This window comes from Sorex araneus, chromosome 1 (assembly GCF_027595985.1).
Source record: "Sorex araneus isolate mSorAra2 chromosome 1, mSorAra2.pri, whole genome shotgun sequence".
NCBI lineage: Eukaryota > Metazoa > Chordata > Mammalia > Eulipotyphla > Soricidae > Sorex > Sorex araneus.
In genome coordinates, this window is record NC_073302.1 from 29146557 (window position 1) to 29173606 (window position 27050).

The 27050-nt window shown below is 43.6% G+C and overlaps 1 protein-coding gene across 3 annotated transcripts in view; it reads right to left on the reverse strand.

Moving 5' to 3' along the window:
* FSD1L (fibronectin type III and SPRY domain containing 1 like) overlaps positions 1-9188 on the reverse strand; it is a 50453-nt gene extending 41265 nt beyond the window's left edge. For all 3 annotated transcript variants that reach the window (XM_055119678.1, XM_055119674.1, XM_055119673.1), the window contains exon 1: positions 9029-9188. In XM_055119678.1, the coding sequence (XP_054975653.1) occupies positions 9029-9043 (15 nt within the window). In that variant the 5' untranslated portion in view covers positions 9044-9188. The remainder of the gene's footprint in view (positions 1-9028) is intronic.
* Positions 9189-27050: the final 17862 nt, after the last annotated feature.

The window sequence follows — 27050 nt, forward strand, 5'->3', positions numbered from 1 at the left end:
AAACAACACAATGCAGTAGTTTAAAAGGTTCTGCACAATGCACAGTGTGTGGAGAAAACTTCAGTTAAGATTGGGCTCCTTTTGGTTAATGGACTGTAATATGTCTCCCCTTTTATCCATCTTACTGGCAGGGTTACTTTTCGTTTGTACAAAGGAGACAATGGAGGTTCAAACACATGATCAAAATGGCACTGCAAGGTAAAAATTATTGTTTCCAAGGCTCATGCACTTAACCACTTTAGTAGAATACTGCTTTTAAATCTAATCAATGTGCCTATCCAAGGGTAAACCCTACCACAGAATTATATAGCCTAAAAATTTGAATTTGCTGAGCCATTTTCATGCTAGAGAATGAATCCCCAAATCTCCCAATATGTAATGCCTGTGCCCTACTGCTAAATCACACCCACAGCCCTATTAAGACTGCTGAATGACATACAAAACTGATTTTTTAATATATTTTTATAGGACAAAATCTCCGTTTCTTTTTTTCTTTTCTTTCTGGGTCACACCCAGAAATGCACATGGGTTACTCCTGGCTCATGCACTCAGGAATTACTCTTGGCGGTGCTCGGGGGACCATATGGGATGCTGGGAATCGAACCCGGGTCGGCTGCGTGCAAGGCACATGCCCTACCCGCTGTGCTATATCGCTCCAGCCCCAGAATCTCCATTTCTATCCTACAAATGCTTTAATTTTGTCTCTACTATGAAGCACACATTTGTCTTCATCACTGTCAAGCACATCTAGAAACTTCAAGGTAGAAATGGTAATATTCTATCAGAAAGGAGTTGCAGTGTTTTCTGTAGATCTTACTCTATGAAAGGAACAAGCCATTATAAGGAAGCAGGATGGGAATTAAAAATGATTAAGGACTATGGAATCTGAGAATCGGTTTACAGAGCTGGGTTTACTGAGTGCAGGAGTGGGAACCTGAGACAATGGTGGAGGGAAGCGAACATTCTGGTGGGGGGTGTGTGTCGGAACCTTGTACATACGAAACCCTGTCACTAGCTGTATTGTAAATAAGGGTGCTTCAAATTAAAAAAATAAAACAATAGGTAAAATTAATTTCAGTATTTTATTGAATCCAATGTATCCGACATATTTTAATTTCAACAGGTAACAATTATTAAACTTCTCCTTGCTTCATTCTCTCCCTCTCCTCTTTCCTTGCTAGTAGGAAACCTTCATAGTGTTTTACACACCTCAATCCAAAGTACTAAACCAGAAAACCAGTCTTAATGGCTGTGAAGTTGTATCGTCCAAATAGTCCACAAATTTCTAAGACTGTGGATAATGCAAATATTCTATATTCATTTGATTAATTATAGTTAAGGATGAACTACCTAAAAGCTTTCTAAGTGGAATTTCTCTGTGTGTTTATACTATACCAGATTCTGAATTACAATAGTTATACGTGGATATAAATTACAATGTTATAAGTTCCTTTATAGAATTTCACTAATTTCTCACTTTTATTTATATAAATAGCAGATACAGAAACAGAAAGGAAGTAATACAATATTACATCTCAAGAGAAAATCTGATGCATAAACAACATTCCTTTGGGATCCCTGAAATACCTTAACCAAGCGAGGAAAACTTACAAGATTCCATTTGGGGTTAGAAAAAAATTTCTGGGGATCACTGAGTACAAACATTCATGCCAACGGCAGCATCTGACAAAGACAAGGCTGTACCTGAGAAGAGTTAAGAAAATATTGCAACTCAAGGAATCATCAGTGTAATGCAGACTTTTGTATATCCTAAACCCTTCAAGATATAATATCCCTGGAATAGAGTTAGTCTTATTTTTTTTAATTATTTATTTATTTATTTATTTATTTTTTGCTTTTTGGGTCACACCTGGCGATGCACAGGGGTTACTCCTGGCTCTGCACTCAGGAATCACCCCTGGCGGTGCTCAGGGGACCATATGGGATGCTGGGATTTGAACCTGGGTCGGCCGCGTGCAAGGCAAACGCCCTACTGGCTATGCTATCGCTCCAGCCCCGAGTTAGTCTTATTTTTAACATGGCTCTTTAATGTATTCAAAATCCTGCTATTACTAGAAAATAAAGTGATCCTTCTCAATTTGTATTGACCAAAGAGTATTAACAGTAATAACTTTGGAAAGAAACTACCATCTAAGGTGTTAAGGCTTTGGGGGGATGATATTCTCTATAAATTAGCTAGGACTGTAAAAATCCTATAATCCCCTAGAAGTTGGTTAGGAAAAAAGTCTATAAAGACTGAGAATGTAATTCCTGTGAACGTCATCTCATTCCTTGAAGACAGAATGCTCCATAGCTCACGTACATAGTGTTCAGCGGGGGCCTCTTGGCTCATCAGGCCTTTGGTACAGTGCAAGGGCCTGTGACATTTGAGCTTGAGCCTTGCAGTGCTGCGGGTACCAGGAACACACCAGAGCTGGAATCCTCCAGGGCTGCACCCAGAGGTGCGGAGGGAACATGTGGTAACAGGAACGGAGCCAGGTCGGGTCAAGTGCATGCTACGCAAGCCTTAACCATTGGGACTACATCCTGGCCCCTACAGCCTGTACTGAGTTGACTGGGGGTTCTAATATAGTGTGGAGGGTCTATCACACAGCAGCCAGCCACAGGAAACAGCTAGAGAGGAAGGCAGCTGAATGGTACTGTCAAAGTGACAGATGCAAGGCCACTCATGGTACTCAAGAATGTCACTCCACAGAGGGATGGGTGTTGGAACACTGGATGACTGAAACTCAATCATGAACAATTCTGTAATCCTCTACTTCATGGTGATTCAGTAAAAGTTAATTAAATGAATAAACAAAAAGGAACTACTCCAATCGCTAACTGGGGAAGAACTTCCAAGTCTTGGCTAAAATACAACACAGAATCCTTCTTCGTTTGGTTTGGTTTTAGAGCCACACCCAGAAGTGTTCAGGAACTACTCCCAGCTCATTCCTGGTGGGCTTGGGGAACCATATGGGGTGCTGGGATCAAACGGGTCAGTCGCGTGCAAGGCAAACGCTCTACCTGCAGTACTATGGCTCAAGTCCCACCATAGAGGAATGTTCTAAGAATGAACAAACCAGCTGGGGAGCTGGAGCACAGAAGTCAATCCCCGGCACTTAGTGTTCCCTCAAGCACTAAATCCAGAGTAGCCCCCAAGCATCGCTGTGACCCCCAAACAAAAACTAAAGACCCCATGTAGTTTATTCTTGCTAACATATTAAGTTTCTTTTATTTTAACCATACGTTCAAAGACAAAGCACTCAGGGGAAAAGAGTGGTATTATTATTATTTTTTTTAAAGCTTGGACTGGTAAGATCTGGTGTGATTCCAGACTACCTCTTGTTAACTGTGTGACTGAACAACTCCCTTAACCTCTCTGAGTTTAATTTCCTAGTGGATGTAACAGAAATGGAACTCCGCACCAGGTGTGCCCCAGAGAGGGGTGGGTGAGACCCGCCCCGCCCCAAGGGACCCAGCCCTGGCAGCTGACCTCCACTACTTCACCGCCATCATGCTCCAGGCCACTTTCCACATGCTCGGGCCCAGCCTCACGCATGAGTGAAAATATTCTTGGACCACGCCGCCACTTTGCAGCCATGCAACATCATCATAAAGGGAAATATATATATGTACATGTATACATACATATATATATATATATATATATATATACACATACATATATATGCCTCTCGGAGAGCCCAGGAAGCTACTGAGAGTATTTCACCCGCACGGAAGAGCCTGGCAAGCTCCTTTTGGCATATATTCGATATGGCAAAAATAGTAATAATAACAGGTCTCATTCCCCTGACCCTGAAAAGAGCCTCCAATCATTGGGCAAAACAAGTAAGGAGAGACTGCTAAAATCTCAGGGCTGGGAAGAATGGAGATGTTACTGGCATCTGCTCGAGTACATCAATGAACAACGGATGACAGTGATACAGTGATACAGTGATGTAATAGAAATAAGAGCTACTGGGAGAGCCGGCAGCAGTCTAACACATTACTGGGCACAACAAAATTCAAATTCTGTTTCTCTTTTCTTTCTTCAGGAAATAATGTTTGTTTTTTTAAATAATGTTTTCTGGATAGAAAAAGGGTAATTTTAAAAACTACCCTGTGAATGATCATATGATGGAGGTCTCTGAACTACTAGGATACAACATACGCAATGAACAGCAAATACCATGAAAGAGGAGGAAATAAGGAATAAGGAAATAGGAATAAGGCAACTCAACACAGATTACACTATTGGCTGCACTTGTCATATTTTAAAATTCCTCTTAGTGGGCCTGGGAACTAACTCAATGGTAGAGCACATGCCTTGAATGTGTGAGGCATTGGAATTGACCACCGACACTGTAAAACATTTAATTAACAAAAAGAAAGCCTTCCCCTACGCAGTTTAATCCTCACAATATAGGTTTGTCTTGTCTTGTAAGTCAAACCTCATCTACCACTATCCCTTTCAAAGTAAAAAGAACACTCAAGGAAAAAGTAACAATAGACAATGTAAGCTCTTGGTGACATCCTTCCTCTGGGACCCCTTGTCCCTTTCTCATCTTTATTATCCTCATCCAAAAGCATAATCTTTCCTAGAAACAGCATCCACTGTTGATCGCCCGTACAAAAAAGGTAAACTATCAAATTCCACGTGCCAAGATTCCAGCAAGGTGCAAATGTCTTATTTGCTTCAATGTTTTCTTTGAACATACACATTTTATCCGATAAGGAAACCTTTGGGATGTTATCTTAATACCACTTAAAGGTATAATCAAAAGGTTTGAGTGTCAAAGCAAGCCACCTATCCATAACACGTCCTGTTCACAAAAGTGTCCCAGAAACTCCATATAAACAAAATCCTTGTTTATTTCTGGGAGGTAACACTGGTCTTCTGTATCCAACAGTCTGCCTTACAGACCCAGGGCAATTATGTTTTCTTCCGCAACTCAAACAGAGCATCTGTTGCTAACACAAACACTGAAGTCCAAGCTATTTTCACAGACAAAAAAAGCAGCTGGCCAAGCTAGTCCATTTGCTGGCTGGCCACCATCAAGCTTCTTTAAGTCTGTCCAGTCAATAATTCCATCTCAATTGTCAAATTGCTGAGTCAGAACTTACAAGCAGCTTTCAATTAGGATTTAAAAATTCTTTGGCAACACCATTTGAAATACTTCATTACAGGCATAAAACACAGAAATTTAACTCTTGAAACCAAACACAAAGCTTTAAAAATGGCTGGACTGAACTAAGAGTATAGGAATAATTATGCACTCCAAGACTTGGTGAGATCATGTTATTTACCAAAAGGAAGGAAAAGAGGGAAAAACGGGTGAGGGATCATTGGGGGGCAAGAGGGCATTAGTGTTCTGGGGGTGGCTGTGTTGAGTGGACATACAGAGAAGCATAAACCAGGCAACTGAGATTCTATAGTATTATAAACCAATGATAAATCATTTTTAAGTAGATATACAAATTATCCACAAGTTATTATGAAACTTGTAATAGTAATATAAAACATCAAAACAATATGCAAGTGTGCTAAGCATGGCTAAGTGATTTTTTAAATTTTTAAAAAATTCAGTGGAGGGGTTGGAGTGATAGTACATCGGGTAGGGCGTCTGCCTTGCACGCGGCCAACCTGGGTTCCATCCCAGAATCCCATATGGTCCCCTGAGCACCACCAGAAGTAATTCCTGAGTGCAGATCCAGGAGTAACCCTTGTGCATCGCCAGGTGTGACCCAAAAAGAAAAACAAATTCAATGGAATTAAATGGGGTCCACTCAGCCATAAGAAATGATGAAGTCAGGCAATTTGCTGCTATGAGGATGGATCTGGAGAGTATCATGTTGATTGACGTCAGACAGAGGGAGAGGGACAGACTCAGAATGATCTCTCTCATATGTGGGATTTAAAGAAACATAAGGGAGTAGCAAATGTCCAAAGGCAACAGAAATGAAGAGCAGGAACAGTGGTCTTCAGTAGGAAGCTTTCCACTACAGTGGGTTGAAGGGGGTGGGGGTAAGTTAGGGAAAGAAACATTAGGACACTGGGGGAGGGGGATGGAGGAGGGAGAAAGTGCCTGCCCCAGAGGCAGGCTTCAGTGTCGGGAGGGAAACTGGGGACACTGGTGAAGGGACTGGTGTTGGAGAGTGGTATGCCTGAAACTCAATCATGAATATCTTTGTGGCTTTGTAATTCACAGTGACTAGGACTTAAAATATTTTTTTGTTTGGGGGGCCACCACTAGCTGTGCCCAGGGCTTACTTCTGGTTCTGTGCTCAGGTGGTATTCAGGGTACCTTAAGTGGCACTGGGGATAGAACCCAGGACATCCCTGCATACAAGGCTAGTGCTTTATCCTCTGTACTACCTCTCCTAGCCCAAATGATTTTTTTTAATTATCAAGATCCTCACAATAACACTGAGCTAAGTTCAACTGCTATCTCTACGTTACAGATGAGGAAACGGAGACACGTGGCAGACTACCAAGGCTTACACAGCTCATAAACAGGTCACAGGTCCCAAAGCCATTCTCTTAATAATGTAAAGCCTAAATCCCATTTCCTTACTAACACGTAAGTCATTTTCACCCTTCACCACTTTTCCTTGCTCTCACTAAAGTACATCCCAGTTATTATTTTTATTGTTAAATTCTTTAACAAAAAATAAAAACTATGACAATAGACTACTATTCAAGCTTTTAAAGAGAAACATCCAGTTTAATGTGTTGGTTGACATCTATCACTGCCTCTGCAGTAATTACTGAGAAATGATGCTCAAACTTGGAACACTAAATAGGCTAAAGGCATCAACACCTGAAACTCGATTTTAGCAATTTAACAAAGTTCTTTTGTGTTAGAAATATTGAGTACCATCAAAAACACTGAGCATGAATATTAATAAATTAATTTATAAACTTGTCACAGATTCAATCCACTAAATGTGGGTGGAGAAAATTGATTCTTTGCTAGGTCTGGGGAAGCTTGACATGGTACCTAAAGGTACTCAAAGCTATTTCTGGGATGGAATAGTAAATTTAAATCTTTCACTTTAAGGCTAGCAGTATGGTTTCGCATAAGTCACAAGCTCCAACTCTTGAATCCTCTTTAAAGAGATAATGCATGCCCTAACAAAAATAAGATCATTCACATTAAAATACATACATGTGTGTTACATATATATATGTATATATATACATATATATATATATATATATATTGCTTGTTGGCCACACCTGGTGATACTCAGGGGGCCATTTGTGGTGCTGGGGATTGAACCCAAACTGTCTGCACACAAAGCAAGCACTCTAGTACCTTGAACTATCCCCAATCCCTTAAGTTATACTTTACAGCACTTATTCCTGAAAACTTTTTTGTTTTGTTTTGTTTTTTGGGTCACACCCGGCGATGCTCAGGGGTCACTCCTGGCTCTGCACTCAGGAATTACCCCTGGCCGTGCTCAGGGGACCATATGGGATGCACTTACAGATGAACTATTTTACCCAATTTTCACAATGATCCCATAAAATACTACAAAGATGAGGAAACATATTAACCAGCTGAATGACTGTTCCATGCCCCAAAGCTAGTAAACAGCAGCAGAGAACCCAAGTTCTCTAGAATCCAAAGCTTTACTTTTCTATTTGCCCTGAATAAATTTCCATTCAGCTTTCATGTAATTTACTTCTAGCATGTTAAATAAGCGGCAAAACACAAAGTTTGGCAGAGATGTTCTGAACATCACATGCATGTCTAAAACACACACTTGATCATTTTTTTAAATGTCCTACTAGTAGTTAGGAAAATAAAACTTGAATACACTCAACTGGGTTTCAAGAGATACCATACTTAAGATGAAATCATACGCACTTCGTTAAATATTCTAATGATCAAAGCTTAATCAGCCTTTACACTATTCTCTCAGCGCCCCCCCCCCCTCCCGTGCTTCCCCCCGGGGTGAATTCAGACTAAATTAAAGATCACATTGTCCCAGTAAGTCCTTCCAGGGCTTTCTATCTAATTATAGAAAAGAATGGCTTCGTGGATATGCCCTTGTTTCTCCCTACTACATTATTAATGACACTTGTTTTTCCTTCCCAGGATGTACCTACAGTGCAATTAAACTATAATCTAACAAAGAAACAGGGTGGCTGATGTCTATACAGGGATCATAACTGCACGTGAAGAACTCACTGCTAATTATATTCAAAGCATTGGCGATGTGCTCTTTTTCTTTTTCTTTTTTGGTCCCGCCGAACCGGCCAGTTCTCTAAAGCCTCCCTGAACTTGCTCCGTTGGTACAAAGCATGCCAGGAAACGCGCTAAAGTAACGGCCGAGCCACCCCTCCCGACCCCACCATGGTCAGCGAATGGGATCGCTGTCCTGCCTCACTCTTGCCTTTTGCTATTCAGCCAACTCTGAACATTAAGACCGGCTTAGCTTAGAGGCTACGAAGGGTGCAGGAGGTGGGCTGGGGTGCAAGGAGAGCGAAAGCGGGGGATATCTGGCTGGGGGTGGGGGGCACTAAGGTCAGCTGGTTTCCGACCTAGAGGAGCGTGCATTGTGCACAAGGCTGGGTCCACTTTAAGAGCACCGGCTCGGGCTCCAGCGGGGGAGACCCCAGGTGCCTCGGGAGCCCCAGCGTCTGCTGAGCACCGATAATGCCCCGCTAGCACCCCGGGAAGGAGGCTGCTGAATCAAAAGCTGGGGGGGGGGCGCCTAGAGCGCTGCTGCCCAGAATAGGTGGTTAAAACCCGGGCCCGGCTCCCTCCTCCTCCCTCTGGAGCCAGGGCCTGGGTCCAAGTGTCGGGCAGAGGCCAGTCTGGGTCACCGGGCGCGGTCCCCGCAGCCCCGGAGCCAGGGCCGAGGGGCCTCGCGCTCCGCCGCCGCAGCCCGCTCCAGCCCCCGCGGGCTCCCCGCGAACCCGCCGCCCGGCCCCGCCGGGGCGCCACGCCCACCCCCATCCCGGCCTGGGCGCGCCGCAACCCCTCGCCCCGGCCCCCCCCCCCCCCCGGCTCACTTTTTGGGAGTCCATGGCCCGGGGCTGAGTCCGCGGGCCGCACCCCACGCCGCGATGCAGCCGAGCTCCGAGCGTCCGAACCCGCTAGCCGCCGCCGCCGCTCCCGCCGCAGCCCAGCCCGCACCGCACCGGCACCGCCCGCGCGCCCCGCCCCGTCCGCGCCCAGCCCGCGCCGCCGCCGTCGTCGCCGCGCCGCCGTTGCCAGGGTGAAAGGGCGGCCCGGGAGAGGAGGGGGACGGCGGGGAGCGGCCGCGCCTGCGCACAACCGCCCGGCCCCATCGGGCTCGGGGGTGGGGGAAGAGTTGGGTACCGGGAAGGAGCGCGAGGGTTGCTGGACCCGCGGTCCCGGGAGGCTGCGTCCCGCTCTGCCCCCCCTCCCCCGCCCCCCGCCCATCCCTCTTTCCTCCAGCTTGCAGGGTCGTTGCAAGATCTGCAGTGGGCACTCAGCTGGCGGGCGCGGCAAAGGCCGGCTCGGACCCCCGGAGCTAGAGCAGCCCCCCGGTTCTCCCCGGCTCCTCATTTCAGGTCCCTCCCACGCAGACTAGATGCAGTCGCCGCCTAGATCTAGGTCGAGCCGGTAGAGGACAGGAAGGGAATGGGAGGTGGTGAAAGGGCACGGGGCCAGGAAGAAAGTGGGTACACTGGAACCCGCGAGAACCTTCTGATAGGCAATTGGTGCACCTTGGAGCCGGTCAAAAGCCAGATTTCATCGATGTATGTACACCGAGAGGGTTTGAGGAAGGATCCAGGGCATACTTCATGCCCAGCAAAGATGCCCAGCGTGTGAAGCTCGGAGCTGGGCAGACTTGAGCTTTGAGAAGGTTGGCTTGCAAAAGCGATTTGGCCTCACCTCCATTGCCCTGACTCTGCAGATGCTCAGAGAAGGTCGACTGGAGAGTCAACGATGGATGAACAAAGAGTATTAGTACCTAAGGGCCGGCTCCATAAGCTAAAACTCATCAGGGACAAGGCCGGCTCTGAGGGGCCTGGCCATGGAATAGCCCGAGGTAGGTGTAGGTGCTCTAAAGAAAGAGAACAGGAGGAAAATGGACCCAGAAAATGAGGTGGGGAAGAAGGGGGCTCATTTTCCACAGGAAGGTCAAGAAGGCCTCTCAGGAGTGACCTGCTTGAATGGTTCATTCTCTCATTTCAAGATCTAGGAAGAACATTCTAGAACAGCCATATGATGGTCCTTGGGAAAAGCTGTCGCTATGGGTTGGAGAAAAAAAAAATTCTCCTACAATGCTTTATTTTTATGCACGTGCTCCCTGACTCTACTAACTATATCCTGATCTGCCAGAGGGCTAAGATCTCGTTTTCCCGTGTCCGTGTTCCTAGCCTAGGGCCTGCCACTTAGTACACACTTAATTGTTGGAGGCATGGCCTGATCAAAAGCAGTCACGGGCTGCTTGGCAGCACACCACCGTGTTCCCAGGGAACTGAGACTCCGTGCAAGCAGGGCTCTCATTGTTCGCGTAGTCCCGCAATATCGCCCGCAGCCGGCTTACTCCCGGAGTCTCCTTTGTCAACTGACACAGTTATTGGCTTACACATTAGTCTTAGGAACTGTTTTCAGTTTTGCTGTTTTTCTATTCCTGCACATAGCCCCTCCGCCTTACCATGTAACCACCTTTATCCTTGCTCAATAGATGTTCGTCTGACCGAGGAGCCGTGGCTCATCCCCAAAACAGTGCTGCTCTCCAGCCTCCCAATTTGTTGTGAAATTAATGTGTGCTGTGTCTGATTGAGCCGCAGCACTTAACACGTCTTTTCTGTTTGTTTTTTTGAGCGTCATCCAGCAGTACTCAGGGCTTCTTACCCTGTACTTAGCGTACACTCCTAGCAGGGATCTGAAGACTATTCAGGGAGCTGGGGATTGAACCTGGGCCAGTTGCATGGAAGGCAGCCCCCTAGTCCCCCTGTACACTCTCTCTGATCCCAGAATATGAAATTCAAGGTAATGCTTGAAGACCAGGATCCAAGAAGACCTATGCGTACGATCTTGTTTGGGAAAACTGAAAGGAATAGTAGTTTGCCGTCCTACTACCCAGGGCTGTCCGCCTGCATCTCTTGAGATCAAAGGAAGGGACACTCCCATCTAAGCTGCCCCAGTTCCAAAAGGAAAAGAGGAAGCTGCCAGAAAACCCGGCCATGAGCGTACTTCGGCCGGGAGCACTCTGCAGAGGCCAGGGCACACACTGCTGCTGAGTCAGCGTCCCCGAGGAGCCCTGCCTCGGTGATCAAAAGTCAAAGCACCCAACTGTGGGGTTCCCGGCCCTGCCCCTGTGGGACCCACCTCTAAGTGGAAATAACCACAAAGCACTGTCCCCAACCCTGTGGCTGCAAGAACTGCACCTCACCACTTGCCAGAGGCTACTGCTAGACACTGAGGTCTGTGGACATAACCATGGCAGGAGGCTGGAAAGGGCTTTTGCAGACAGTGAGCCGCCGCTGAAATGTGATCGCCAGGCTCTGTCACGGGGCCACGTTCCCAGGAGCTCTGTGTCCTGGCTCCTTGCCTCCTCACCCCCTTGCTTCTTTCCCTGTGGCCCAGCCAGGAGCCTGTGGGTTTTGACAAGAGCTTTGCCCCATTTGACTTCTGTCTTCACCAGATCCTGTCTCTTTGGGTTCCCCTGTTATTTAACCAGTGTTTTCTTTTTCTTTTTCTTTTTTTTTTTTTTTTTGCTTTTTGGGTCACACCTGGCAATGCACAGGGGTCACTCTTGGCTCTGCACTCAGGAATTACCCCTGGCCGTGCTCAGGGAACCATATGGGATGCTGGGAATCGAACCTGGGTCAACCTGGGTCGGCTGTGTGCAAGGCAAATGCCCTACCTGCTGTGCTATTGCTCTAGTCCCTTAACCAGTGTTTTCTGCTTACTCTTATTCCTACCCAGGAGCAGCTTACCTCCCCAGGCTGTGACTTCCCCAGCCCAAGCAGCACAGGGACAGAGTCTGAACTCCCAACCCAGAAGTATTCAATCTATTAAAAATCATTGACTAATCTATTAAAGCCATTTTTCTCCAACGTAATCTTTTTTTTTTTCTTTTTGAGTCACACCCAGAGCGATGCATAGGGGTTACTCCTGGCTCATGCACTCAGGAATTACTCCTGGTGGTGCTCAGGGGACTGTATGGGATACTGGGAATTGAACCCGGGTCTTGGCCATGTGCAAGGCAAATCACCCTACGCGCTGTGCTATCGCTCCAGCCTCCTCCAACATAATCTTGGACCGCCTACATCAGCATTTCCTGCTAGCCCGTTAGAAGTACAAATTCCAGGCCTGCCTCATCCCCTAGGAAATCAGAAACTCTGGGAATGGGGTCGAATAATCTGAATGTTAACAAGTCCTCCAGATGTTTCAGCTGCCCACTAAAACTTGAGAAACTTTTAACTAAGAGAAAGCAAGTTGTTGAAAAAGTAAAGGCGGAGTGGAGAGGAGGTGGGTGGGGTGAAAGGAATCCCAAAGCAAATATCTGAGTTCTTGGGTTAATTCTGAGGGAGCTTTTCTAGTCATCTATATTTATTTGATTGGGATTCTTGGGCCTCCAGAACTAACTACCCTTCTGAGGAAGTTTCAAGTGAAGATAGTCTCAGAATTGGCTCTTCTGATATAAGAAATCTGGTGAAATCTAGAACCACGTGGTCCATCCTCTTGTACAAAGCTCTGCTTGCAGTCTTGGCATCCTCATAAATTCTGGCACCCCATCTTTTGAAAGAGAAAGTTTCTCCCCTTAATTGTCACTGGTATTCATCCCCCTTATGTGTCAGAACAGCACCAGGAGCATGATATCACCCGCCTGAATTTAAATCCCAACACTGCTTACCAACTATGCAGCCTTCAGTGAGTCAGTAAACCCCAGTAAGCCTCGATTTCCTCATCTGTCACATAGCAGTCACAATAGGAGTAATTCCCAGTTAGTGGGGGTTGTGAGGATTAAGGAGATTAAGTATGCAAAATGCCTGGCTTAGCACACTTTTAACAAATGATAGCTGGCTATTATTACACCCCTTGCATGTTCTATCTTTCTGTGCCACTTTTCTGTGACTTTCTCCTGCTTAGTCTTTGGGACCTTAGAAGTGCTGTTCTCAGGAGAGAAAAGAAGCTTAAAGAGCTAGTACACACGCTTTGATGCAGAAGGCTTGCTGGGTCCAATCCCTGCTACCACATCGTCCCCAGTCTTCCAGGAGCAACCCCTAAGTCCATTTGGATGTGGCCCAAAAGCCCAGAAAGAGAGAGAGAGAGTAGATGAGAAATTGCATTCTCAGCCTTCACTTCTCTCTTCCTTGTCTTCCCCTTCACTTGTCTTCGCTGCAGCATCCTCACTAGCCAGGCGCTGCTCTTTATTGGAGCTCAGAATCTTCACCCATTGCTCCCACTCAGTATCTGACATGAATCTTAATATATGCCACTTAGCCTTGGGAATCCTGTAGTTTTGCTAAGCCTTCATTCTTCCTCATTTTTCTTCTTCCTTTATTCTTTTAAATAGGAGCCACACCTAGCACACTCCACTTGGCCAGAGATGTGGGCCATCTAGCAAGAGGGTTCTAGCATTCTGGTTGGTGCTATAGGGGTGGATGTTCTGTGATGGATCACCAGGGAAACAACTAGTGGTGCTCAAGGGACCAAGAAGTGGCAGGAAGGGAATCCAGGACACATGCCAGGCACGTGCCCTACCTTTGGGCCTATAGTCCCAGCCCTCTATGCTGTGAAATAGGGATCATAATACTGAGTAGATTAAATTAGAATATTCATGTTAAGCCTTTGTCCTTGCGTCTGCCACATAACAAGCATTTTAAAAATGTTAACTAGGGCTGGAGAGGTATTCCAGCGGGTAAGATGCTTGTCTTGCACACAGTCCAGGTTCAATCCACAGTACCCACATATGGTCACCTGACCACCACCAGGAGTGACACCTGTGCTCAGGGATTACTCCACGGGTGGGATCTAACCACCACCACCAGCACCAAATAAAACAAACTTTTAAAAAGCATTCGTAATTATCATATCTCTACAACAAACACAAAATCTTAACTAATTGTTTTCCCTGTCCCTTTCTAATCAAAACCCAAACTTCTCCCTTAGAATTCAGAACACTAATTCCTGATCTAAAAGCTCCTTATCTAAGTTCTCACGGGAGAGCGAAGATAGTGTTCTGATGGGGACTGGCCTCTATGGAGTGGTCTAACTCCATACTTGGAAAGCTCTAAGCAAAGGGGGAAGCAGTCAGTGGACATAGACCTAATCCACAGAAGGTGTGGGAACCATGTGAAATGCCACACAATTAAAGCACCGGTAGATATTTAGCCAGCAGGGGGGAAATTCAAGGAGGACATTGTCCTATGCTTCAGGTCTCTCTGGGCCAGTGGTCTTCAACAACTATAGTGTTGGTTCATAGTTGTGCAATGGTTGAAAACCACTGATCTGCCACCTTGGTTATAAGTGCAGATCCATGGACCAGGATACAGATGCTGGTCTGCAGGTATTTTGAAAAGGTAGAAGAGGGGCTGGAGCAATAGCACAACTAGTAGGGCGTTTGCCTTGCATGCGGCCGACCCGGGGTCAATTCCCAGCATCCCATATGGTCCCCCGAGCACCGCCGGGGGTAATTCCTGAGTGCAGAGACAGGAGTAGCCCCTGAGCATCACCGGGTGTGACCCAAAAGCAAAACAAAAACAAAAACAAAAAAACACAAAAAACCCCAAACAAACAAACGAATGCTAGAAGAGTGTTCTACCTTTTTTTTTTTTTTTTGCTTTTTGCTTTTTGGGTCACACCCAGGGATACTCAGGAGTTGCTCCTGCTTTTGCACTCAAGAATTACCCCTGGCGGTGCTCAGGGGACCATATGGGATGCTGGGAATTGACCCCGGGTCGGCCGCATGCAAAGCAAATGCCCTACCTGCTGTGCCATTGCTCCAGCCCCTCTTCTAGCATTCTTGTGTGGAAGGGGAAGCTGACAGAACCTCCAGAATCCCACAGATAAAATTAGGTCAATAGGTGTGGCAGGAAGATAGTTTTTCACTTCACACAAAAGTTCAACTTTCCAAAGGAGCCAGAACAGATTCTGACAGTGAGGTCACATCCGTGGAGGTAGCCAAGCAAAAACTAGGCATCTGTTTGGCAGAGCTGTTATGTGGGAATCTCACATAGGAAAGGTAGCAACAGAGGTCCACTGTAACGCCTTTCTGAACCCCAGAGTTCTATTATTCTGCAAGTGACAGGCCCAAACCTATCCATTCCCTTTCTCAATGAGCCTTGCAGTGGTACTCACTTCTGAAATGTGATCTAACTCTCCTCTCCCCATCCCCACTTTCACAGGATCCATTGCAAGAGGCCTCACTGCTTCCTGCGAGAGGGTGTGGCAGGGCAATGAACTCAACTCTAGCAATGATGATGTTACTATGTCACAATGCCTTCTCCGTGAGTAGTGGCCTGCTTTTGCTATGTACTGGGTACACTGCGATGAGTTGAATCTGGAAATAATAGGTGTTCCCATCACATTTAGGTTTGGCTCTGAAAATGCCTCCAGACTCTTCAGAGTATAACCATGAACAAAGAAAATTTATTTGCCTGTTAATCTCCTCATTGTGAAAAGATGCTGGCCTCTAGTGGGGTCTCTCCAACTTGAAGAAATGGGGTCACAGCAGCTCCTCTCCCTCCTTAAGTACTCTGAAAATTGTCAGGGTCAGATTCCGATTGGGCATTAGGGACTACTGGAATTAATGGTAAGTGACTCATCTTGCAATTTCCTTGGAGAACCATCCAAATTCTGATAACAGATTGAATTCAACTGCTGAGTCTATCACTTTTCAGATGAATGGTCTTAGGCAATTTCATTATTAAGCTCACTATACCTTAATTATCTTACTTGTAAAATGAGAATATTAGTACTCATTTGAAAGGATTGTAATGAAGATAAATGGCAATGTGTGTATTTACAACGCTCACATATAGAAAGTGCATACTGTATGTTATTAGTTTCTGAAACAAACCATTCTCAGGAGTACCACCCCAAGAGATAATGATGTCTTGAGCCTTTTGATACTGCAATGTCACTGCTGTTCTGTTGAGGCAGTCAGCACTTCCTTTGGGAAATAAGTCTCTTAAACCCACTCCTTAGTCTGAAGGTTAATTTGAATTTTTTTCATGCTGACAAAACTTTTTAGCTGGACATGTAGGACTTAGGACGAGCAGATGGGAAGGGAAGTATGGGTCCTTTCTAGGCCAAAGAAATAGCCTAAGCAAAGCTGTGAAATGACGAGAATAATGGTGCTAAGAGATGATATGAATGAAAGTAACAACCTTTAATGTCCAAATATTGAGAAAGTAGTATGAACACTTTGGAACATAAAGGATAGAATAATCTGCAAACGTGAAATATTAGTCTTATAAAAATACATAGTGTAAAAGAAAGCTTATGATATTACAATTTTTAAACAATTTTAGAATATTTTTTCTAAATATAATTGGTAGTATTACTATAGAAATGTAACTAACACATTTATAAATTTCTCATTTATAACTTTTATAACAGGTAAAATGACAACATCTAAGAAAGCCCAGCCGGTTTTAGTCAAATACACCACCTACAACTAGTGTCTGTTTACTTTTCTGCTTACAGAAAAACAAATCAAAGACAAATAAGTAGACTATTAAATATAAACTTTAATTGGGCACAATTCTCTCATGGTCACACAAAAAGGGGAGGGAATGTAAAGAGATTAGTAGGAAAGGAAAGGTCAGATTGTTTCTTTCTCTGAATTTCAGGCCGAGGTGTTGGGATTTGAGCATGTTGTGAGTGGGAAGCCACTTACAAGTTTCTAAGCAAAGAGTTATTTTAGGAAACTTGGATTTGGCAGGAGAACTAGAAAGGACATGAGTAGGATGAGTCTGGGGAAAGGAGTTGATTAGGACCCAGAGGCCACAGTATTCTCTCCTGGTACTCGTCCCTTATCCTTCCCGAGTTAGCCCCCTAGTTTCACTTATCCCTCCACTCCACTACACCGAGATTAGAACACAGCAACTACACTAGCTTTACAAATCTTATTTTTCAATCACTGTCACTGTCACTGTCATCCTGTTGCTCATCAATTTGCTTGAGCGGGCACCAGTAACGTCTCCATTGTGAGACTTGTTGTTACTGTTTTTGGCATATCAAATACGCCACGGGTAGCTTTCCAGGCTCTGCTGTGCGGGCGGGATACTCTCAGTAGCTTTCTGGGCTCTTTGAGAGGAGCAGAGGAATCGAACACGGGTCGGCCGAGTGAAAGGCGAACGCCCTACCGCTGTGCTTATGAAAAAAAAATTTAAATGGACAGAATAAAAACTGTTGACTTTTTTCCTAAGCCTTCTAAAACAGTTTAGGGCCCCAAGAGATAGTACAAAGGGTGAGGTGCTTGCCTTGGTTTGCATTCCCAAGCACCATATATGGTCCCCCAAGTCACTGCCCAGAGTGACTCCTGACCACAGAGCCAGGACTCCTGACCACTGAGCACCACTGGGTGTGGCCCAACATCCCCTAGCCCTCCAAAAAAGATAGAGGTCAGCAAATTATGGGTGTGTCTTTTTTTTAGGTGCCACACCCATCTTTGCCCTGGGCTCACTCCTGGCTCTATGCACAGAGTATTCCTGATGATAGTAGAGGGGCTGTAGGTAGTGCTGGAGATCAAATCTGGAGTCGGCCTTGTGCAGGGCAAGAAACCTACCCTTGTACTATCTCTCTGGCACAATTTTGAAAATTATTATTATTTTAAATTTATTTTTACTTTAGCTCAGGTAACTTTTACAGTAGTGTCAATGTTTATGATTCTGATGCTTTAGGCTCTGTGGATCGTCCGGTCTGTGTCACAACTATGAAATTATGAAACTGCCATTATAGAGAGAAAGCAGTCACACATTTAATTAAGGACCCAGCATGTTTGTTTCCATAAATCTTTATTAGCAAAAATAGGTTAGGGTCAGGTTTGACTCACATGCCAGAGTTCATCAATCTTTGATCTGAAAGAACATTGTGCTATTTTTCTTATAAAAACAATTCTGCAATTCTTCTGTACAAGCTTTTCTGACCCCTCCCTCCCCGAAATGCTTCACATGCACAATATATACCTCCATATCTCATATCTATGAGAGGAATTCAGCGATGATATAAGTTATCGCTAAGCAATGACAGACAAAGCAGCATGTTAAAGTAGAGGGTTGGAGATGTAGATCTAGGCTGAGCTATGGCTCTGCCCGCTGTGTGACCTTAGACACAATACACAACCTTTCTGAGTCTTGGATTTGCTGTGGGGAAAATAGGGATCACAGATGCACACTTGGTCAAGATTTGGGGGAGGAATAAATATTTGTAAAGCTCCCAGTCTCATGATTGACATGGAACAGGCACTCAATGCATAGTCATTAACCCACATTGGTTCTATAAATAGCAGAGTCATACAGGACAGACCCAGCTTGAATGAAGAGAATTCCCCCGTGGGCCCAGCCTTCAGACCAGTATTGGCACTAGAGCAAGAAGCAGCAGGGATCACTTAAACTTATACAAGGCTAGATAAAAAGGCAACACTACATTTGCAAGTGTACTACTGCTGCAAGACAGATTTGTATCAAATGCTTCTGATTAATCATTTATTAGGCAGCCCTGCTGCACCAAAGCCACTTGGCTATTGGTGGTTTGGGACATGGTCCCACGTTCCCATTGAAGTAATAAGATCCTGTTCTTCATCCTCTGACTCTCAACAGCTGGTGAGTGGGAGAACCTCTTGTCAACAGCCTCCTCTGGGTTCATTCTTCCCTCTGGGTTCATTCTTCAGCTCAAGGGGCCAGTCACCTCTTCTTCAGCTGAAAAATAAACACATCAGGAAAATGAATGCTTCTCTCCCATGGGAACACAACACAATGAGAAACAATCAATGACAAGAAAATAGTGCAGTGTCATCTTTAGAGAAGACATTGGGTAATGGAAGAAGGGAAAATATGCATACATAGACCTAGATTAACAAATAAGAAGGGTGGGTGAGGTCATGTGTTCAGATCTTTATTTTATCCCTTAGCAGCTATGTAATTGTAGGCAAGCTATTTAATTTCCATGTCTACAACTCTCCATATGTACAATGAAAATGTTGCTATGCTCTTGAAAGGTGGTTTTGAGGATTAAGGGCACTAACAGAAAGTGCATACAATAGTGCCTGACACATGACAATGAATGCTAGTGTTTGCCATTACTGGTATCACTACTAGGACCAGTATTGTTTTAATAGACACTTTAAAAAAATAGCTAAGTACAGGGATTAAAGAGATGGTATGGGGATTAAGGTGCTTGCCTTATATGTAACTGACTCTGGCTTGATTGATAACTCTGCAAACGATACACCTAGCACTACCAGGAGTAATAGTACTTCCATGTGTTGCCTCTATATGCCCCCTTCCCCCTACCCCAGCAGCTAAACAATTGAGTCAAACATATTAAATTCAAAACAAATCTAAATAATACCTTACACTCTTCCTTTCCCATCTGGGAGAGCAGGATGTACCCCACAAAGAGAATCACAAGAGGAAAAAGGGATATTCTGCCACTGACCAGGTAGAGACCAGAGAATATACCACCAATATCCACAAGTGCATCCAGGGAGTGGGCTTCAAGAAGCCTGTCCCTCAGGAACTCAGAAAGATCTGGAAATTCACCAGGAAGGAGATGAGCATTAATGTGTGCATTGACAGTGGTATGAATTGTGTGGGTCCAATGCTCAATGTCTGAGCCAGAAGAATGAGGAATGACCCATACTGAATCCATTTGCAGTGGTCTAGAACAGTGTATCTTGACCTTTTTCTGACATTAGCTCTCTTCTAACCTTGCTTCCTCCCTGTGGGGCCCCACAAGGGGATGAGAAGTACTCATCTAGAAAATGTAAAGAGGATGAAGATTCATCAGCTAAGCTACTCATGTTAGTCACCTGAGCCTGTTCCCACAGTGGTAGAGGGCAAGCTTTGCAGGTATGAGGCTTTGGCTCCATCTGCAGAGAAAACAGGGCTGGAGAGATAGTGGATGCAGCTGACAGAGATGTAGCTGACGTAGGAACAATCCCCCTCCTCAGCATTGCATATGGTCCCCATGTGGTTCCCCAACTTTGGCCAGGAGTGATCCCTAATTGTAGAGCCAGGAGGAAACCCTGAGCACATCTGGGTATGACCTCCAAACAAAAACAAACACCAAAACCAAATCTACAGACAATAGGAATTAAGAAGTACCAATGAAGCTATGCTGTTTTTTTTTTAAAGCAAACAGAAATAAGTGTAATAGAAAAATCTGATTCTACGATACTCTCAATGGTTCAAACCTGAAATTCAAATGAAACTTTGGAAGTGTGACTCCTGTGACCAGGCAGCAGACACATCAGACCAGGCTAATGGACTTTTACTTAGTTCAATTCAATTCAGGAAACAATGATGAAGTAAATGCACTGAATTTGATAGTGTTATCTCAATAAAAATAAGTAAAATTAACTTTTCAACTTATGTACCAAAAAAAACCCAAGAAATATGAATAAAAGGGAAGCCTTAGTATTGAAATCTGTACATTGAACTAATGGACCATGATTTGTACAAATGATTCTTTGGTGGCTAAAACCATTAGGTGGATAATATTCTATAAAGAAAGATATTTTAAAAATAGGTGTAATGAGTCTACGAATCCTATATGTATTGTTTATCTTAAAGATTTTCTATTAGCTTGAAACCACTTCCAAATTAAAAGTTTATAAATTAGTATGGTTTAAAAATAAAATACACGCAATTGATGCAGGCTTGACTATCAAGCATGGGGCCACTGCAGGACAAGCTGAGGTGACAAGTGACAGTACTGACAAGGCTGCAGGAGAGCTTGGACTTAGGACAGGGACCAAGAGCAGTTCTGTGATTGAAAGGTGACTTCTGTTGAGCTGAGAGGGTCGCTGAGGACATCCTCTGAGGATTATTTCAGAATAAATGTGATCGCTGAAATGTGAGTGGAAAAAAAAAGAGCAAACTCCACCTCAAATATATAATGTAGTGAGGTGAAGCTAGCTTGACGAAACACTCTACTCCTTCATCGGTTCTGCTTGTGTCCAGGAGCTTAGAATCATTTTTAAGAATAACTAAGACCAGAATAGTTGGAAACACTTGCCATACGTTTCACTTGGAGATTTAGTGGAGCCTTTCTTGTCACCTGTCTGTGACTGCCTGCCTGCTAATCTCCCTGCCTCAGATTTCATCCCAATTTCAGCAGCTTTTGTAAACTGCTGATAGAATAAATCCCTAAATTATTGCTCTCACTCTATCAGTTCCTTACTCAAGAAACCACAACTGCTTCCTACTTTCCGTAATACCTTCTCTAAACTTTGCTATTTTGTCCCTTTCATGTGTTATGATTTTGCTTTATTTTTTTTGTTCTGACTTTTTTCACTCAGCATGATACTCCATATCCATCCATTTATAAATGAATTTCATGACTTCATTTTTTCTGGTGTCTAGCCAGTTTCTTTATATATACCTCTTTCGATTGTCATCTTGCAGTGATCAGTTTGGTTCTATGTAAGTCCCTTGCATATCTGAAATGTCTTTATTTTCCACTCATATTTATTTCATAATCTAGATAAATAATAAAATTTGATAGTGGAAACAATTCCCCTGAGAACTCTGAAGGTGTTCTACATTGTTTTTCAACTCTTAAGATTTTATTTATAAAACCAATATTTTTATATTTTTACTCCAAAAATTTACTATTTTTGTTTTTATTTTATTTTTTTGCCAAACCCAGCAATGGTCAGGGACACTCCTGGCTTGGGGCTTGGAGGTTGCTCCTAGTGGTGCACAGGGGACCACATGGTGCCAGTGATTAAACTCGGGCTTCCCATGTGCAAAGCATGTGCTCCAGCCCTTTGAGCTATCTCCCCGATCACTTTTCTCTTTCAATTAATTTCATAGTTATATTTTAGGTTGTGACAACAGTGCAAAAGGATATAGTATAAATATGGAAAATTACTGCACCCAGGCAATACACACGGGTAGCTTGCCAGGCTCTGCTTTGGGCTCGGTACTCTCGGTAACTTGCCGGGCTCTCCGAGAGGGGCGGAGGAATCGAACTCGGGTAGGCCGCGTGAAAGGCGAAAGCCCAACCGCTGTGCTATCGCTCCAAAAACAGCAACAATAAGTCTCTCAATGAGAGACGTTACTGGTGCCCGCTCGAACAAATCGATGAGCAATGAGATGACAGTGACAGTGGCTGCACCCAGGGGCTGGAGCGATAGCATAGCGGGCAGGGTGTTTTCCTTGCACGCGGCCGATTCAGGTTCAATTCCAAGCATCCCATATGGTCCCCTGAGCACTGCCAGGGATAATTCCTGAGTGCAGAGCCAGGAGTGACCCCTTTGCATTGCCAGGTGTGGCCGAAAAAAGAAAAAGAAAGAAAGAAAGAAAGAAAGAAAGAAAGAAAGAAAGAAAGAAAGAAAGAAAGAAAGAAAGAAAGAAAGAGAGAGAGAGAGAGAGAGAGAGAGAGAGAGAGGGAGGGAGGGAGGGAGGGAGGGAGGGAGGAAGGAAGGAAGGAAGGAAGGAAGGAAGGAAGGAAGGAAGGAAGGAAGGAAGGAAGGAAGGAAGGAAGGAAGGAAGGAAGGAAGGAAGGAAGGAAGGAAGGAAGGAAGGAAGGAGAGAAGTGCACGTACCCCAATGATGTGTCAAAATCCTCCACCAGTGCCCCTATGTTACCTCTAGTTCAATCTTTCCTTTGTTTTGTCTTATATTATACAGATGAGTGAGATCATCTAGTATTAATCCTTATCCCTCTTATTTTACTTAACAGTTCCATCCAAATTACTGCTAACTGCATGATTTCATCATTTCTTAAAGCTGCATAATATTCCATTCCATACATACCATTACTGCTTTATTCATTTGCTGATTGTTAGACATTTGGGTTGTTTCCATATCTTGGCCATAATACTAACCACTGTAATGAACATAGGAACCATATATCTTTTCAAATGAAAATTTTGAGTTTTCTGGTAGATGCCAAGAAATGGAAATATTGGGGCATATAAGAGTTCTACCCTGAATTTTGTGAAGTTTCCTTTCTGCCTTCCATAGAGACTGAACTAGATAACATTCCCAACAAAAGTGAATAAGGACTCCTTTTCACTACATCCCCACCAGCACTAGTTGTTTCCAAGCTTTTTGATACATGTAATTTTCAAACGATTGAGATGATATATAATTGTTACCTTAAGTTGCATTTCCTTAATGATGAGTGATAACAAACATTTTACCATATGCCTATTGGCCATTTGTATGTCTTCTTTGAGGAAGTGTCTGTTCATTTTTTTCTCCCCATTTTTGGATGGGACTTTTGTTTGTTGGTTGTTGTGCTATGTGTCTGCTTCATACATCTAATAGTCCGTTACATGATGCATGGCTGCAGATATTCTTCCCATTCAGTAGGTTGCCTATTCCAGGCTGAGTTTCTTTTGCCATGCAAACCCATTTCAATTTGATGTACTCTCATTTGTTTATACTTTTTTTGTTATCTTTGTTCCTGGAGTCAAATCATTGAAGATACCTCTGACCCCTGACTCCTTCTGATTCTTTTCCTATGTGTAACATTTTCCTCCTTCCTCATTCTTTCTCTCTCCCAACTTTTTTTTTTTTTCAGGAGGCTTGGGGGCAAGTAATGAAGGGAGTAGCACTGTAGCACTGTCATCCCGTTGTTCATTGAATCGCTTGAGTGGGCACCAGTACTGTCTCCATTGTGAGATTTGTTTTTACTGTTTTTGGCTTATGGAATACACCAAGGGGAGAAGGGGGTAGCTGGGATATATCCAGTGCTCAGGGCTTACTTCTGGATCTGTGCTCAGGGATCACTCCTGTAAGGGCTGAGGGAATTATGGCTGGTGGCAGGGATTGAATCCATGTTTCCTGTGTGCAAGACAAGAGACAAGTGCCTTACCAACTGTACCATCTCTCTGGTTTATAAAATGTTTTCAAACCAGGGTCCACCTAGTGCAAGGCAAGAGCCTTAAACCTTGTAATACCTCTTCAAAGCCCATCTCTTCTTCCTCCTTAACTTGCTCTTCCTATTCTTCTCTTTTCTGGAGTGCCTATTTGCATGCTGAAATTTCAGGAATAAATCTCTAATTTTATCTTTTCCTGTCTTGTTGCTTTTGCCTTATTTTCTGAAACAAAATTCTTCAAATACATCTTCTAAGACTTCCACTGAGTTTTGTGTTTTCAGTTCTATTTTTACATTCTCAAGTGCTGTTTTACCCCTTAGTATTTCTTAAATAACAAATATTGACACAGTATTTTTAATGGTATATATGAATTTAGTTATTAAAAGCTTTTTTTCTTAATCTGTTTCCTCTAAGTCATTTTGTTGTTACTTTTGTTGTTTTCTCCTCCTCCTCCTCCTCCTCCCCCTTCTTCTTCTTCTTCTTTCCCCTTTGGTCTTTAATGTAAGAGACTAGCCTTGAGAATCTGGTCAACTTATTTAATAATGGAGTACTGAAAACTTATGAGAAGTTTTAATTCATGGGTGGATTTGTCATTGAAGTGTTTTAATACAGGGTGATTACACTGGGTCTTTTGGGGAAGGAAAGGTGTTTGCAACTTCAGTTATTTTTTTTCTTGGTCTTCTCGGAGTTTCCAGAGAAATATTGTCCAATATCCCATTTTGTGGCTAGAATTCAGGGATTGATAAGGAAAAGAGGGGCTCAGGTTCTCTATTCTCACTCTGTTAGACCTACACTTAATCCCCCTGATGTTAGTTTGGTACCCTATGGCCCTCAAACTTTCTGCTGGCAGTTGTCTGAAGAATGAAGGAGTGTTTAGAAAGCTTACTATTTAAACAATACCCTAAAAACTTAACTACAACTTAAATGTCAACAAAGTATACAAATATTAAGCATACAGGGCTAGCAAGTTTCACACATGCATGTATCCATGTAACACCAATCCCAGTGACATGTAGAATATTTCCAGGACCAAAGAAGACCTCATTATGCATCGGTCCAGTCAAAGCAGTCCCTTGAGTAAACCATTCTTCTGATGTCTATTTTTTTTGAGGGTGGGCACACCCATTGGTGCTCAGGGGTTACTTTTAGTTCAGAAGAATGTATGTGGTGCTGGCGGCTGAACCAGCATCACAAGTAAAGTGGCTGCATTACAATGTAAGTGCCTTTACTCCTGGACTATCTTTCTGGCCCTGATCTCTCTCTCTCTCTCTCTCTCTCTCTCTCTCTCTCACATCATAGGTTAATTTTTCTGATCTTAGGCTTGAATTTTATTTATTTATTTATTTATTGCTTTTTTGGGTCACACCTGGCGATGCACAGGGGTTACTCCTGGCTTTGCACTCAGGAATTACTCCTGGTGGTGCTCAGGACCATATGGGATGCTGGGAATCGAACCCGGGTCAGCCGCATGCAAGGAAAACGCCCTATCCACTGTGCTATCACTCCAGCCCCTTAGGCTTGATTTTAAAATAGAATCGCATTGGGTTGGCCCTTCAATGCTTCATTTGCCTCTTTTGCTCTATTATCTGTGAAATATGTTCACTTTGTTTCAAGATATACATAGTTTGTTCCTTTTCATTCTGTATACATAAATTACATAAAACATAAACATCATATAAATATGCCACAATTTATTAATCTATTCAACTGTTGTGGATTTTTTTTTTTGGGTCACACCTGGCGATGCACAGGGGTTCCTCCTGGCTCATGAACTCAGAAATTACTCCTGGCGGTGCTCAGGGGACCATATGGGATGCTGGGAATTGAACCCTGTTCAGCCGCATGCAAGGCAAACGCCCTACTGACTGTGCTATCGCTCCAGCCCCTGTTGTGGATATTTGAATTGTTTCTAGTTTTTGGTTCTTAAGAATACTCCTTTTGCTAACATTGCTGAACTTATCATTTGGTGAACAAGTACAGGAGTTTCTTTTGGGCACATATACCCAGGAGTGGATTCGCTGGTTAAAACATAATCTAATTTTAGATTTACTAATACAGCCAAACAAGTTTCCAGTGTGCTTATACTGATTTATTTTTCCCATGAGCAGTGTGTGAGCTCTTGTTGCTTATGACCTACTTAGCCCTGTGAATTTTGGCCATTCTGGTAGACAGGCAGTCATTTCTCACTTTGGCTATTAAGCATCATTTTATTAGAGCACTCGAGTACCTTCTTTTGTTAAACACCCATTCAAACTTTGATCCATTTGAGCTGTCTGTCTTTTTCTTGTGAATTTTCAGAAATTATTTATTGAACTTTATTAAATGTGTTTTATAAACATTTTCTCCACTCTGTAGGGTACCTTTTCTTTCTTTGATGAGCACAAGTTCTTAATTTTTATGATGCCAAATAAGGCATCTAACTTTAAGCAACTCAAAAAGGCATAATTTCATTCAGAAGTCTGGGCTGTCTTTCTGAGTTTGCTCTAATGTACTCTAATAGAACTTGCGCTGAGCAGAAATTCACCTTTGTTCCAGGGTTCAGGGTTAGGACGTTATTCCAGCAGTCATTAAGACTGAGTATCACTGTACACAAACTATAACATGCTAAGCCATAACCTCTGGCCTCAGTAAACAGGAAGAGAAGGATCAGTGTTGGGGTGTTCTGGCAGCCTATCTTGCAATAGGACTTTGGTGTCCATACACAAAGCTTCCAGGCCCAAAGAATTATTGTTAATACCGTCCCCCACCACTAAACAACTCACATTTTAGTTATCTGGTATGATTTTGGATTCGTTTTATGTAATCCTGCAGAGACTGGCTTCCCCCCACATACATATTTTCACATTTGGTGAAATAGAACAGAAAGGTGAATATTCTATTATGGGCAGATGATAAGGCTTTATTACCTTTAGCAAGGAGTGGCCTGAACAGATAGTTGTCCTACAAGCCAATAATTAACAAAGAGAAGTATAGTCTTTCAACAAAGACTATCCTGGCTTTTTAACAAAGGTGGTTGAATAACTGGATATCCATCTACAGAGTAAAAT